We start from the raw sequence: 17130 nt of genomic DNA on the forward strand, positions 1-17130 counted from the left end.
CATGATTTTTCTACCAGTGGAAAGTGGAACCGAAAACCTACTTAGGGTGATGTGTTGGGGTTGGGATCAAAGAGACTACTAGAACTGTCCTACCTCTGAGATTCCAGCATCACATGTGGTGACAATAACACTTCATTTAGTTATATTTCCAGTGAGTCCAGTGGAATGGAGAAAATTTTTTAAGTTAAAAATTCTAAAAGACATATGTATAATGGTAGGAATTATTTAGTCTTCTTAATAAAATAAATCATTTATTTTAGAATTATTTTGTAGTCTGAAAGCACATTTCCTATAATTTTTAAATGTGAAAGCAGGCAATATTATCTTGTAGGCATTGTATTATATTACAAGAGCCAAAGCATGCTGATTCCCAATTTCATCCAGTATGACTTGTCTTAGAAAAAGAAATAAAAATGCAGATCCATTTATTCACTTATTAACTGAGTACATTTCCTGAATCCATGTGCACATTGGGTGATAGGAAGCTGAGGCCCTGCTGGCTAAAGATGTAAGAGAACAGAGCCTAAAACTGGCACACCAGCTGGAAATTAGGAGGGCACGTTTCCCTAGAAATGGGAGAACCACAGATAGGATGAACCCCAAAATCTGAATATAAACTCTTTCCAAATACTTGGCTGACCACCAACTTATGCAAACATAAGGGAGACTTCAGTAGGCCAGCCTGAAGCAAAGCAACTGCAGAAGCTGAAAAATTTAGGGATTTGTCAGTTGCTGCATATCACAGGAGAGCAGAGCTTGTAGTTTGAGTCCAGGTCAGCTAACTTCTTACCAGAACAATAAGCCAATGATCACCAGGAGAGCACAAGAGGACTCAGAAAGGCTGCAGTGACTATTATCTACTAGCTTTAGGCCCTGTCCTTTGATATATCAAGCTAGTAAGACATGCAAGGAAACCGGGAATGTGATAATGCCTGGGGCTGGGAGATTATGGAAATTGTCAGTCACCCAAAACTGACTCTAAATAGGCCTCCATGTTGAATTTAGTAGTCAAAGACTTCAAAGCACCTATTGTAGATATGCTCAACCAAAGGGCATTAAAAGAATTAAAGGAAAAATTGTCTTAATGAATGAGTAGATAGGGAATCTCAACAGAGAAATTACATTATTAAAAAATGGAAATTCCAGAGCTGAACACGTACAATAATTGAAATAACAAACTTGCTAAACAGTCTCAATAGCATATTGGAGATTGCAGAAGCAAGAATAAGTGAAATCGACAATAGATTTTTAAAAATGGCCCAATCTTAAGAATAGAAAGAAAAAAATACCCACAAAAAACACTATCAAGGAGTCCAGCACACAAAATCCAAGCTCTGCCTATGCTTTAGGCTTCAGGACATGAGGGAATGGCAGTGAATTAGGGCTGCATTATGCCAGGAACACTCATTTACCACAACTGGATTTGTCAGCAGTTCGAGTGAACTTTCCTTCGGCATTATAGAATTAACTGTACTTAGAGAGAGGTTCTTGGTTAACCTCAGTGTTTTCACGTTTCAAATTATTTCCTAAGTTTCAAGTGAAACTAAATATCATTTGAAAGACTTTTAAAGGCAGTCTGCCCACCCCACTCCAACTCACCCCAATTCCCACTAACAACTACTTCAAATGTAATTGTCAGAAAGAGCACCCCACTCCACTGCACCCCAAATCAGCCTCCGATAGATATTGCATCTGACCCTGGGGGGCCCTTCCCCCTTTCCTCTTGCTATGCTCACTACACTTTATTTCCCTCAATGAAAACCCCTTCCCCACCCTCCTAATGTGTGACTTCACATTCTATACATAGAATTTCTTTTTTTTTCCAAAGTGAATATAGTTTTATATATTTTTTAACTACATAAAAATAAAACACACTCAATACAAAAAGAAATGGATAAAACGCAAATGTGAAAACAAACTCACCAATCACCCAACCACTCAGAACTTTAGGTCAGTTTAATAGGCGTCCTCTTCTGACATTTCAGTGTCCAGTCTTCCCTCCTTATCCATGGGGTCTGCATCCACAGATTTATCCAACCATGGATAGAATATATGTTTTAAAAAGGAAAAAAATATAAATAAAAACCAATACAGTATAACAACTATTTACGTAGCTATGTTGTATTAGGTATTATAAATAATCTAGAAATAATTTAAAGTGTATGGAAGGATATTCATAGGTTATATGTGAACACTACATCAGTTTTGGTGGGGGGGATGGAGTCTCGCTCTGTCACCCAGGCTGGAGTGCAGTGGTGCCATCTCAGCTTACTACAACATCTGCCTCCTGTGTTCAAGCAATTCTCCTGCCTCAGCCTCCTGAATAGCTGGGATTACAGGCGCACACCACCAGGACCAGCTAATTCTTGTATTTTTAGTAGAGACGGGGTTTTCCCATGTTGGCTAGGCTGATCTCAAACTCCTGACCTTGGGTGATCTGCCCGCCTCGGCCTCCCAAAGTGAGCCACCACGCCTGGCTCAAATACTATATCATTTTATATCAGGGACTTAAACATCTGTGGATTTTGGTATCCAAGGAGGGTCCTAGAATGAATCCCCAGATTATGGTCATCTCCTGAGGATGATTGTATATACATAAATTCAGGGTGTTTTACACCAATGGAATCATATGCCCAGTTTTATAATCTGATTTTAATTTTTACTCAGAATGTGGATATCAGTCCATATCAATAAATATAGACAATAATTGACTTAGTTCAGCAGAGAAACTGGAATCTCACACTAAGGGTGAGGAAGGCAGGAGACAGGAGCATTCAGGGAGGGGCAACTCGCACCTTAGAGACCAGGAAAGACTCAGGTGTTTCTAAGCCAGGGGAGCCAGTGGGGCTGAACACAAGAGAATCATGCAAGCTTTAAGAGGAGCATCCAGATCCCCAGATCTCCAGTTCCCCCAGGCAGCCCCAGGGGTCTGGGAGGCTGGGTGGGAAGGGGATCTAAGTGCTCCCTCCATGACCTGCTGCTCGACTCCCACCTTCCTTCCACCCTCAGAATTTCTCTGCGGGCCTCATTGTGACTCCGCTCCCCTCCTTCCTACCCAGGGGAAGCCATCTCCACATGGTGGACTTTATCTGTGTGCCTCATCATGTCTCCACTCACCTCTTTCCCATGCAGGGAAAGCAGGCTCCGCACAGTGGGCTTTCTCTGGGCTCCTCTTCTTGTCTCGCAGTCTCCTCCTCTGTGGCTTGTGCTCTCAGGTTCCTGGTGCATTTATCAAACCAGCGCTCCGGGTCCTGCTCACTCTCCTCTGGCCGCCAGTGTGCAGCTCCCTGCCTCCCAGTGTTCTTAAGTTCAGCAGTTATAATTTTCATCTCCAGTGATTCCTTTTTGCAGGATGCTCCTTTTTCATGATTAATTGCTCTCATTTTGTCAATGCAGCAGACTCTTGTGTCTCACTGAAAGCATGAATTCAGGTTTTTAGTTACTTCTTGTTTCTTGTGTACTGTTGTGCATGGAATCATTTTCTCCAGTTCTGCTCTTCTGAAGAATTGTGCTGAGCCCTGCTGCCCTGCCTGGCCAGCATCTTCTCTTCATATTTGTAGATGGACAGAGTTGTTCGGTGTAGCAGGTGCCCTGCGTTCTGTCATGGGAGACACAGTGCCTTGTTCAATTCTTTCACTTCCCAGTTACTGTATTTTTTCTGGTTGGCAGGGCTCAGGGGGAGATATCCAAGGGTTCAGGAGCTCTGGCCACTCTTCCTTGTGAGAGTTTGATGGGGCTGAACAAGACAGTTAGGGAAGGAGGTAAGCCCTCCCTTCAGGTGCTCAGCCCCTCTGACCTCTGTACTGTCTGCCCCGTGGCCTCCAGTCCCTCAACACACACCTGCACCCAGGACCAAGCTTCCTCGGCCCTACTGTGCGCAGCTGGACCCATGGGCTCCTGCACAACTGGACCCCAGAATCCTCCCTGCAGCCTTCCTCTGCCTTCCAGCCGATGCAGGAGCTGTTAGTGAAGGGGAACAGAAAAAGGGATCCATAAATCCTTGCTTACCTCCCTCGCAGGCTCTCTTGCCTGGGACAGATAACGTGGCTCCTGCCTGCTCTGCTCTCTGTCAAAACTTCCCCAAGTATTGAGTCTGTGGGCATGACCATTTTCTAGTTTCTATCTGTGGCTTGGAATTTGTGTTAATGTATTGGTTGGGTCCTTTCAATTGGAATGGGGAGAGAGAGGAATCCATAAATCTGTGACTCAGTGACCTTTAGGAATTGGAAGCCAAGGTCTATTTCTTATGTCTTATTTTGTTATTGTGCATAGCAGTGTCTCTCAACTGTTTGAATCCAGGCCCCTGGAGATGAATGTGGACTGTCAGCGGTGTGGCTTTTTCCACCTGCACCTTCTGCAGAGCAGGGTGCACCTTGAGCACCTTGAGCACGGGCACCTTCTGCTCGTGCACCTGCGCACATGAAGGAGCCTCTTGGGGTCTTGCTGCCTTTGGGGCTTTTGCTTTCACCTCCAGCTCCTTATACTTCTGCCCATATATCTCACTCTCTCTTTTCCAGCCTGTCTTTTCTGTTTTCTGAAGCCTGCCCTTTCCCCTTCATGGTTAGGTGAAGGAAGGGGAAATAGAAGGAAATATTCGGAGAGGAAAGGTTGTGGCACTGCAGGGTATTTGTGACTTTATCCCCAGTTGCATTCTTCAAGTGCAGTTCTTGGTTTTTAGGGTATCTCTTTGAGTGAGATTATCTTTAAGTCTTTTGTCCTTATTCTGAGAAAATCTTATAAAGTTTCCCTATATCTTTTCATAGCCCGGATTTCTCAGAAAACACATGGAGAAGCAAAGCTTCTGCTAGGTTGCTGTGGGAAGGGGAAGTATAGGCCCAGGTGGGCAGAGTGAGGGAAGGGGAGTGGGGCAGAGTGGGCAGGAAAGTGGACACATGAGGGTCCCCACAGAGCCCTCCAGATCCCATGCATAGAGCAGCTGCTGCCACCCAGCAGCACAGACGTCTTCCAAGGGCTGGCAGAGCCAGGGCACCTGCTCTCCAAGAAGGGCAGAGGTCGGCAGGCATGCACAGCACTTACCCCAAGGCATGGTGTCATTGTTGCTGTTGCTTTGGAGCCTTTTATGGGACTGGAATCTGTGGAGAGGATGGAGAGAGTAATGCATCTGGAATGGACCTCCTGGCTCCTTCCTATTTCTCATCTTGATGGTCACACTGCACACTTCCCAGGCCGCTTGGCCACCTCACGGTCATGCAGCCACCAGGACAGCCAGATCCCTGCTCCAAGCACTGCAGGAGGGGTCCTCCTCCAGCAGGGTACAACCTGGCACTGCAGCTGCTGTGCCTCATGCACATGGCATCAAGGCAGCCATGCCCAGGCCCAGCTCTTACCTCTGGGGAAGATAGACAGCTGACAGGTCAGGACACAGACTTTGGTGGCAACTGCCCGAGCACCCACATAGCAAGTTGCCGAGGCCAGGGGCATGTAGAGCCAGGAAAACCTGGGAAGATGCATAAACAGGCCCAGCCCAACTTTGCTTTCTGTAGGTTTCAGGTTGGCAGAGGAAAGCAAATAAGTGAAGACAGAGTGGTAGGGGAGGAGCATTTGACAGAGGGAAGGAGGCCAAAGACAAACTCTTCTCACTGCCTGTAAGTGAGCAGGAGTCTGACCCCCGGCTTTTCTCCCAGAGCCTGCTCCTGGCTTTACAGTTATCACTGCCACACTCATGAGCAGTATTTCCAATACTGCACAGCAAGAGGGGCTCCCAAGGAAATACATGTAGACACAATCTCAGCTTAGGCAAAAAGATTTCTTTGCTACGGGATTTGTCAGAACCTTAAAATGCCAATGTATTGGAATGTCTGCATTCAGAAGGGCTATCTGAGACATTATACTAATGTATGATGGTCTCCACTCATGTTTTTGGAGGCCTCATGGGAGTAGTGTTTATTGGCGTCACCTCAGGAAATGCTGCCCTAGACTTCTCTGACTGTTTGCCAGCCTCATCAGGCTTTGGATCTCGTATCTTCAGAAATGCTGTCAGTATTTTCCAAGGTAAAAACTAGTAAAGAAAACCAAACAAAAATCCAGAAATGTGCTCAGTTAATAGTTCTCCTAGTATCTTCCCAGAATAGCATGTGCATTTCATCCTTGTCCTGGAGATAATGTCTATTACATGGATTATAATCTAGAAATGAATTCTAACTCCTTTTATTATGGGCATGACCTTGTTTCTGTACTCCCAGCCTCCAACCAGCAAGAAAATGGGGGTCTTAGTCCCACAGCCACAAGGACTGGGATTCTGTAAATGCCCCGGATGAGCTGGGAGGCAGATTCCTCCCCAGAGCCTGCAGATGGAGTTCAGCCTGCCCCTGACACCTTGCATGGGAGACACTAACAGGGAGAAGAGCTGAGCCTCCCCCAGCCTTCTGACCTACAGCACCATGTGATCATGAATATGTGTTATTCTAAGCCACTAAGTTGGTGGTAATTTGTTATATAGCAATAGAAAACAGATGCATTAAGTTTGTCTACAATGCCCATGCCTGCAGTCATATTCTTTGGCTTCCTAGAAGGTGACCAGCAATACATGTCAGAGTGTACAATTAGAAAAAAAAATACAAACAATACATTATGTTGTGGTTCTCAAACTTGAGTGTGCATCAGAATCCCCTGGAGAAGTGTATTCAAACATAGATTTCTGGGACCCACCCCTAGAAATTTTGACTCAGTGTGCCCGAGGTGGATCCCAAGAATTTGCATTCCTGGTAAGTTCCCAGATGATGCTGTTGCTGCTAGACCAGGAACCACACTTTGAGAACACTGTGTTAAGTCATGAGCTCTCCTTTTGAAAATAATGATTTACTAAGTTGCTGTATGTTTCTCAACCTCTACTTTAATTGCTTATTTTATGATAAAAAATATTTCTGTAAAATGCTCACAGAAATGCCTCTTATTGTGAGTCCAGTCCCCATTAAGTTGCCTGTCTACATTGTGCTTCTGAATTTAGTCATTTTTCCCTTTGGGACTGTTCTATACACCACCTTATTCACTATTTTTATTTTCTTACAAATAAACTTTACAGGAATCAGCTTAAGAAGCTAACAGCAATTATCTGCAACAAGAATAAGTATGATGAAAATAGAGATGTTACCTGATTGTGGTTCTTTATTAGAGAGTAAAGGAACAGAGAAAGGATTACCCCAAAGCTGCATTGTGCATCAGCTGCTAAGTCATGGCCTGCTTGGGCAGGTACGAGACCAGCGTTAGGAAATGCAATAATCCAGACAACTGGAGCTGCAGGGCACTGGCTGTCAGTTACCCCCAAACCAAGGAGAGAAGCCAAGGGGAAGACTCCCCTCTTGGGCTCCCAAAGAGGTGAATGTATTAGATAGTCACTGGCTAGAGCATCCAATTTAGTCATCTTTCCAGAACACTCACGGTCAGATGACATGATGATGAAATATCTCGTATAGAAGGCTGATCATCTCACTTGATTAAAAAGTTGTGTGACCTGATTTTTCCATAGAATTGGCCCTTAATCATGAGCCATTTGTTTGTCTTGTATTTAATATCAGTCTTGTGCCAGTTCCTTGGAATATCCAACTGACTGATCCAATCAATGAACAAGTGTTTATGGAGAGTCTACCAAGTGCCAAGCAGGAGAACATCAATTCTGTCAGCCAGTCCTTGGAATAATCCAACGTGGCCATGTGGGAGGCCACGGCAAAGGATGGCCAAGCACCTTAACTGACAGGGTTCTGTTCTTGTTCACAGTGGGGAGGGTGATTCTTCAAAATTCAGTCCTGCCACTGCCACTGGAGCAAGTAAGGGGTGTCAGGCAACTGTCACTGTGCCCTGATGTGCAGCGTGGCATGTCCACTTGACTCTGTGACACGTCTCTCCTCCTAGCCCACGGGTAGAGCAGGTCAGAGATTGGTCCCTTCTTGACCATTTGTACTCCCAGTGTTGATGATACTACACCCAGATGGTCAGAGTGAGGCTGCAATTTCAGCTCTTAACTCATGCCCTGGCTTAGCACTCTTCTCTCTTAGTGGAAGGGAAACCCTGGTAGTGCCAGGTTTATGGCTGCAGGGCTGAGAGCAACAAAACCCATCCAGGCAGCAGGACCTGCTGGTTGGGCTGACAGCCTTGGAGACTGTGTTGAACCTGGTCAGCACTGGCTGCAGCAGGGATGGGGCAGAGTCTGTATAGTGAAGTCTAACGTGGTTGGCCTTGGGTGGGATTCTGTGTGGGTCTCATCCTTTTGGATGGAATTGCATTAAATCAATGCAGTGACTCAAGATGTTTAGTTCATGAAAAACAGTAGCTATGATTGCCAAGTATTTGTGCCTTTGATTAACTTACTTAGAACTAATTAATCACCACTTATAAGGTATACTTTTTTAAACAGACTCCTCCAAAATGGGGAGGCATGAATTTAAAATAGAGTAGCCCTATTCAGATGGCTATGATCCACTTGTTAAGCACTCCTTAGCCTGAGTGGCCTAAAAATCGGAGCCTGGGGCAAAAGCTTATGTATTAATTCTTGATCAAGGGCTGCCGTCCTAGGGAAGGAAGAGGGGGGAAAGCAAGAGCGGCAGGAAGGAGGGAGAGCAATTCAGAGCGAGGAACCCCAAGCCAGCCACAACTCCACAGCCAAGGCACTGGCCTCACTCCCCAGGGAGCTCTGCAAAGTCTAGTGGAATATCTGTGTCTCAGAACAGCCATGGAGGGGGTTGGGCTCCCTCTTCTCCTGTGCTCCATCTTTTACTGGTCAGAGTCTGTCCTGAGAGACAGTCCCGTCACGGCTAGGTTGTCGGGTCCTCTCTGCTTGGGAAGCCAGTATCTTGCGGGTCCAGGCTGACACCTGAGAGGTGGGAAAAAGATGTACACTCTCTCCAGGGGGCTGCAACTGGGGAATGAGATGAGTGAGCCACCAGGGAGATGCAGCTGTGTGGACCAGGACTCAGCACAAAGCTCATCCCTGAATTCCAAGGAGTGAGAATGCAGAAGAGAGAGCTATCTTCCTTGTTGTTTTATTAATCTTTGTTTTATGTGAAACTGATAGGAGTATTCATTTCCTAGAGCTGATGAAAGAATATACCAGAAACTGGGTGGTTTCAGAAAATAGAAATTGATTCGCTCCTGGTTCTGGAGGCCAGAAGTCCAAAGTCAAGATGTGCACAGAACCATGCTGTCTCTTGGGCTCTAGGAGAGGGTCTGTTCCATGCCCCTCTCCTGGCTCCAGCACTGCTGCCAGTCCTTGGCACTCTTTGGCTGGTAGATGCATCACCCCAATCTCTGTCTCTGGCTTCATATGGCCTTTTTTCTGGTATGTGGCTGTGTCTCTGTTTTCTCTTCTTCAAAGGATACCTGTCATTGGACTAGGGCCCGCTCTGATACAGCATGATTTCATCTTAACTCATTGCATCTACAAAGACCCTATTTCCAAAGGTCAACTTCTGAGGTTTCAGGTAGACATAAAATGTAGGGTGTTGAGGGAGGGGAGAAGCCAGTCCTATAAAATATGCTGAAATTAACTATCTTCCAGCAGGTAAATAGTTGATAACCTCTATATCAACTGCATATTAGACTAAATCCTATTTAATTGGACTGGAGTTGGGCTCAGGCATTTTTTCATTTACCTCAAGTAATTCTATATATATATATATTTTATTATCATCAGTATTATATCACTGATTATAATGCAATTGGTAACATTTATTGGACGGTTACTGTGTCTCAGGCACTGGGCTGAGTACTTTATGTATATTATACCAATGACTCATCACTCCAGCTCTTCATCTTACAGATAGGAACACAAGGGTCAACAATGTTGGAAAATCGCCAGAGGACACAGAGCTGGGAGCGGCCAAGTCAAGACATCCAGGCTGTCTGGCTCCAGAACTAGGACTCATCTTTGCCAAGAGAACCCAGCACATATTTAGAACCTTTCATCTTCTTCTCGTCTTTAGACAGTCTCAGTTATTTAGAGAAATTGTAAACATTTTAAGATGCGTAACTGCAAGGCTTCACTACAAAGAAATAAAACAGCCTGGAGAAAGAGGGGCTGACGTATCATATATATCTTGTACAACCTGAGGATGAGTCACCAAGGGCAGAAGTTAATAAATGACAGGAATTATTATTCAAACAGATTTAATACTTTCATGTCTCCCAATTTCACAAGTTTAGACAAAAAGCGATGCATTTAGAAGACATCTCTCCCTCCTATTTTGAAGATTAGCTGCCTAACCTACAGTAAAGCCTGATAGTTATGAACCTTGGAGAACAGCTTCTATGACAAGTGAGGATCTAAGAGCCTATATCTCATAATGACGCCTCTCTGCATTAAACTAAATCACCCCATTCTGGGCAATCATTGCAGATCCCCTGGTTTCCTGTCTTGGCCCTGGACCCGCACTCCCTTCCCCATCAAAGGTGGGATGGGGAGAAGCAGCTGCCCAGCTTAAAACAGTGTACTTCCCAGTCATGTGCCAGGCCGAACCTTGTTGGCACCCACGTTTCTGTCTCTGTGGCTGGATCTGCTCCTCATCTTGTCCTCAGGGCCCTTCTTTTTCCTTTGATTTCTATCTAAATCCAGCTCATTGTGGGACCTTCTCTGGTCCAACCTTCTTCAAGTCTCCAGCTGCTCTTACCTCCATGGGCCATTTCTTTGTTTGAAGTTATCTTACATTTAGTCGATTCCATTCTGTTTAGATCTCAGCTGCTCTACATTTGCTTCACAGAAATTGACCTTGGCTCCCAAACTATATAACAAGTACCTCCCAGGGACAGAAACAAGGTGTGCATATGCCTGGTATTCCTCCCAGCCTTGTCGGCATAATGCCAAGCAAACCAAATTGGAGTGATCTCCAACATACCTGATAATTACTCTTTATATCTATAGTATAAGAAGTGTTAACTTTTTGACATTAAATGAAGGTGCCCAAATAGTGCCATAAGATCATGTTAAAATTTTTTCATGGTGACCCGAATTAATAATGACATCCCTTTTCCTCATGGAAACCCAAACCAAATTATTATTTATGATTACTATAATTTTTAGCCATTATTAGGCTCTGTTATGGTACTGTGTGGTTGATTAAAAATGGAAGTTGCCCATGGAGGTCTACATGTCATTGTTTTGGCCAGTGCAAAATGTAGCCAGGAGCACACCACACCTGACAGTGTCAGTGATTATTATTATTATTATTATTATTGTTATTTTTAATACTGATGAAGAGTTTAGTGACTCCTGATTTCAAGCTAAGAGCTGATTAGGAAAGGTTCCATTGACAACTCATCCCTAGAAAATTAAAACAGAAGCACATAGATATTGTAATTTGACTTTAGAGACTTCCCTTTCTCCTAGAACAATGCACACCGCAAATGAGTGCTATTTCCGATGGCTCATAACTAAAGTAAAATACTGCGATATCGTCTAATCTTAGAATCTCTTAAGTGAGAATTTGTTCAAGAGGGCTAACCTAGAACCCAGTGGAAAAATCCAGCTGATGGTCACCTGGGTCCATTGCCTATGGTCTGAGGAGTAAATGAGGCCCCCTCTCCTGAGTTTATTTATTTATTTATTATTATTATTATACTTTAAGTTTTAGGGTACATGTGCACAACATGCAGGTTTGTTACATATGTATACATGTGCCATGTTGGTGTGCTGCACCCATTAACTCATCATTTAGCATTAGGTATATCTCCTAATGCTATCCCTCCCCCCTCCCCCCACCACACAACAGTCCCCGGTGTGTGATGTTCCCCTTCCTGTGTCCATGTGTTCTCATTGTTCAATTCCCACCTATGAGTGAGAACATGTGGTGTTTGGTTTTCTGTCCTTGTGATAGTTTGCTGAGAATGATGGTTTCCAGCTTCATCCATGTCCCTACAAAGGACATGAACTCATCATTTTTTATGGCTGCATAGTATTCCATGGTGTATATGTGCCACATTTTCTATGCCTTTTGAATACTTGCATTATTTTCTGCCTTACTTCTTACCTTTGACCTTTGTAAATGGGAGATTATTTGTTGCTCTTGTTTTAAGGATAATTTAGAAATGACAACTTTAGCATATATCTAATAATTACTTGCCCCAGCATTTCATCATTACAACTCAAATTAACATAATGTCTGTTTGGATTTTAACAAAGAAGAAAAGCTAAGAAAAACCTTCACTTGGAAACCCTTCAAAAGTTTCTCATTTGGCTACAGTTATTCAGGCTTTCTGCAAAACGAAGCAATGTTATCCTTACATTACACCAACAGTTGTTTGAGTCTTTTATCAGACTGACTTTCTGCTCATGCCGAAAGGCGTCATTTTCTTTGTGTAAAAGTGACTTTGAAGATTAATAAGTAACAGAATGGGTACACATGGATTTATGAACATTTAAAATTGCTTAATGTTTTTGCATGTGTATACTTTGAAAAAAAAATAGGAGATGCCCCAGTTGTTCTACATAGATTGCCTTAGGAGAAGGACATAAATGTGCGTCATTGATTCAGACTTAAGTGAATTGTTGGTGATCCACAATGATCTCCCATTGACAAGAGGTGGGTTTTAGGTCTCCCAAGGAACTACAACAAGCTTTTAGTACTTTATATCAGAAAAAAGTACTTAGCCTGTGAAGCTCATGGCTTTGGTGCCCACTAATCTCTCTTTAAACATGAAAGATACATCACAGGCCCAGAGCTGTTGCATCAGCAGGCAGGTAGCAAGCTGAGAGCTGATTAGGAAGCGTCAGCCCCTAGAGGCAGAGGTCTGCCCCCTGACTCTATGAGCAAGAGTCAACATCAAGCCCTTCAATCCTTGGGCCTGCAGTTTTCCCTGTACAGGAAACACAAGCGTGTGTGGATGTGTGTGCATTTCTTTAGAAACACATAATTTGTTTTTTGCTTTATTTTCGACTTTTGAAAGATGGCAAGATCCCAGTCACAAAAACAGAAACCAGGCTAGGTATTTTAACCAGAGAGGGATTTAATAACAGGGTTAGGATTTGAGCTGTTTTGGAAGAGCTGAAGAAGAAGGAGAGGACAGGGGTCAGGAAGGACAGTTCCTGCAGTGTCTTGGTGGTCAGTCCCTGCCCTGCTGGGTGGCCATTATGAAGCTGGCAGCTGTGGGGCAGTATCCCTTTGCCCCCATGTGGCCAGGCACACTGGGCACTGGCTGACTCCTACAGCCACCACTGTCAGGATTGGAGCTGGAGCTGCTGCCACAGCCAGAAGCAGAATGTCCACTACCTCCCTCCTACCTTCTGATTTTGCACTAGCTCCCTACTGGTACAACCTACACGGAACCCTGCCAGTAAAGGAATCTGAGAAATGTAGTCCCCTGAGGTACAGAAAACACAGAAGGGCAGGCAGTATCTGGCCCAGATGCCTATCATAAAGCTTTAGAAAATGTTGTGTTATCGCTGCACTTTAACCATTGAAGTATTTATTTTAAATTGATTCTTATTTAAATATCAAATATAAGAGAAATCCTATTTATATCTTTTATGGGACAGTCAAGAAGATAATCAGTATTATATTAAAGAATATTTTATGGGTTTAAAGAATATTTTGGGGGCATTTTAATTCACATAGTTCAAAAGCAGCTGAATACATGTATTAAAAGGCAAGCTCTTGATAGGCCTTGCTATGTCATCTACGAAAAGCACTCCTGTTTGCCTCTGCTAGCTAACTCAGCTGTTTGAAGTACAGATGGATGAAGCAAATTCTACTGTCTGGGTTTTTATATTTGACACTGGTTGATACTTTTCCAAAGCAAATGTTGCATTTCCGCTGGTAGTTTGATTTCCCTGTTTGCTTTCTGAAATTCTATGTACTTTTATTTTAGTATATAGAGTAACTATGCCTGCTTAATTCCAATGAGAAATTATTTCAGATAAATAATCATCAACTTGTTTACTTAAAATAAAATTTTTGTACCTCGAAAAACCAAAATTGATAATAAAAATCCTTTAAAATGACCATGATTACAACTATTATGCATATCTGTACATCTCTTTACTTCTTACATCTTGACTGATCATCTCAGCAACTCTGTGAGAAGCCAACTACTACTGCCTCCAAATTTTTTCCAACTATGTTAGGTGACAGGTCATTAGCTGTAAAACCAAGACAAGAAGTTGGACTTTATAAGTAAATACGATAGTTTACTTATGAATATGTATTTATGAGACTCCTCAAAATTCATATTCCAACCACATTAATTTTCTCTTCATGCTAGAGTCTAATGCAGTGGTTAGACTGCAGCATGAAACTGGGGTAAGCATACCACTTGGAGATTTGCAAAGATGATCACAGGAATTGTCGGCCTGGATAATTTTAAGGGAGCCAGTTTTCAGATCCTCAACTTACATTTGTACTCTTTCCCAAAACAAATTTGTCTAAGAACATGTCCCTTTTAAGGATGCAGCTTCCTACCCAAAATTGTACTTTTCCCACTTTGCAAAATTAATCATGCCTCTCTCTCATCTTTCTCTGAGGCATTGACTTGAAGTTTTAAAATCTTCAGTGCATCAAACAATGGGACAATTTGACATATTGTTCCAGTATTAAGAAAGTAAATTTCTTAATGTAAGACTAATTATAAGTAAATGTAAATGACTGATGACTTAATTAAACAACTTTTTGTAAGTCTGATCGTTTCCATTTTTTTCCTTAGAGCAGAACTGTAGGAGAACTTACATGACATGCTGGCTAATAAAAAAGTAAAAATAATTTGGTGATAGATCACTGTGAATCTTGGCATATAGCTGAGAAGGAGGTTAAAGAATTGAGTAACATTTCTGTAGCAAAACTCCCTTCATTCCCACTGATTTATTTATATGGAAAAATCTTCTTGGCCCATAAATTTATAAAAACGAAAAACAGAAATAGAATTAATTTTGAGCCCTAACTCATTCTAGTAATAAATAATATATCCACTGATTTCATGACCTAACTAGAAAAACTTAGACTCGCTTTTGGCCATGGAGACGTACATTTCCAACAAAATTTTACTTCTGCATAATAATTATTTCTTAAAATTTATTACATCTTATATTTTTTATCAATTATGGTCTAAAGATAATTGTTATTATAACCCAGGCAGAAAAAATCCAATATTTAGAGACTTATTGCCACAGGAAAATTTTAAAAATTAAATGTCAATTTATATATGTAACTTATTGTACATAGAAGTATGGTGACAAAACCTATAAAATATTTTCTACATGAAATACATTACATTAGAATAAAAGTCTGTGGAAATGAAAATAAGAGCTCAAAGAGAAAAAAATTGATGTCAAATTTCAGACTATTAAAGAACAGTCTGTTTATAGCAATTGGACACCTGATAGCATATAATATTCATACTCTATTGCAGCCATCCCTTCCTTTTTGGCACCAGGGACCAGTTTTGTGGAAGACAATTATTCCATGGATGGAGGGAGTGGGGGCTGTTGGGGGAGATGGTTTCAGGATGAAACTATTCTACCTGAGATCATCAGGCATTAGTTAGATTCTCATAAGAAGTGCGCAACCGAGATTTCATGCGCCGCTCACAATAGGGTTCACGCTCCTGTGAGAATCTAATGCCTCTGCTGAGCTGACAGGAGGCAGAGCTCAGGCGGTAATGCTCGTGGCCCACTACTGCTCACCTCCTTCTGTGTGGCCTGGTTCCTAACAGGCCACAAACTGGTACTGGTCCGTGACTCGGTGGTTGGGAACCCTTGCTCTATTCAATACACTTAAAAGAATGATGTTGGCCAGGCGCGGTGGCTCACTCCTATAATCCCAGCACTTCGGGAGGTTGAGGTGGGCAGATTACGAGGTCAAGAGATCGAGACCATTCTGGCCAACATGGTGAAACCCTATCTCTACTAAAAATACAAAAATTAGATGGGCGTGGTGGCGCACACCTGTAGTCCCAGCTACTCAGGAGGCTGAGGCAGGAGAATTGCTTGAACCCGAGAGGCAGAGGTTGCAGTAAGCAGAGATTGCTTCACTACACTCCAGCCTGGTGACAGAGTGAGACTCCATCTCAAAAAAAAAAAAAAAAAAGAACAATGTTATAACAACATAGTATACTGAAAATTACATCCTTTGCAGTTATTTAAACTGACAAAGGATATTTATGTGTTAATGTAAACATACGCATGTGATACCTTTTCAAAATTTATTTAAAGAGTATATGAGCAAAAATGTTTACAGATCATTGATCTATACAAAAGATAAGGTGTTTTGAAGATCTGCATTCTGGCATGTCTCCATGTGTGTTTTCTTTGTTTTCTCAGTTTGACCTTGTCTGTGTCAATGCGTGGATGCTGGACCTCACCCAAGCCATCCTGAACCTCGGCTTCCTGACTGGAGCATTCACCTTAGGCTATGCAGCAGACAGGTAGGTACCAATGTGACAGCCATTTTATGTCACTATAATACCATGCATTAATACGGGGAGAAAAATGTTATATGTTAACTATTAAAACAATATTTTTGCTAAATTTGCAAACAATTCTTGATTCCATCATTCATGACATCCACACTTGGTTGGTTTGACTAATTCTTTTCTTCTCAAACTTCATCTCCTTATTCCTTGAACTTCACAAAGGTCTGAGGCTGTTCCCGGTAGGTCTGAGAGCATCAGAGTGAAAACACAGACCTCCAAAGCAGGAACATCATGACTGGGTTGATGCACTGTTGTGCTGAATACTACAGAATCAATCAATTTGATGTGCTTCAGTAACAACTTACTGATTGTGGTTTTATTAATTTAGTCATAAGATTAGCCTATTCCTAATTTGTTTCACCTAATTTTTTTTAAAAGAAGTCCTTGTATTTTATTCTACAAATGTAAAACTCTGTGAAAAAAATATTTTTCCAAAAACCACTAAAGGAGTTTTTTTCTATTATTTTGTATTCATAAATGCAACTGCCCAATTGCAGGCATGGTGAGTGTGTATATTCAAGACATCATGCTTTCTATTTAAATATTCTTCTTCCTTAAGATTATTGATGCTAGCTATTGTATTCATGTTTAACTCTATTTTTAATCCCAATTCTAACTATGAAAATACTTGCAGTAATTTAATATTCCTCTCTATCCCCCTTAGCAGGATTAATAGGAATATAGACTGGAAATTGCTGACTCATGGCCGTATCTGGCCTAATA

General features: G+C 42.3%; 1 protein-coding gene across 1 annotated transcript in view; it reads left to right on the plus strand.

The window, feature by feature from the left end:
* The window catches only part of SLC22A3 (solute carrier family 22 member 3), a 109642-nt gene that overhangs the window by 39350 nt on the left and 53162 nt on the right, over nt 1-17130 (plus strand). Inside the window, exon 2 of the mRNA XM_001152133.8 lies at nt 16256-16359. Within this exon, the coding sequence (XP_001152133.2) occupies nt 16256-16359 (104 nt within the window). The remainder of the gene's footprint in view (nt 1-16255; nt 16360-17130) is intronic.

This window comes from Pan troglodytes, chromosome 5 (genome assembly GCF_028858775.2).
Source record: "Pan troglodytes isolate AG18354 chromosome 5, NHGRI_mPanTro3-v2.0_pri, whole genome shotgun sequence".
Classification (NCBI taxonomy): Eukaryota; Metazoa; Chordata; class Mammalia; order Primates; family Hominidae; genus Pan; species Pan troglodytes.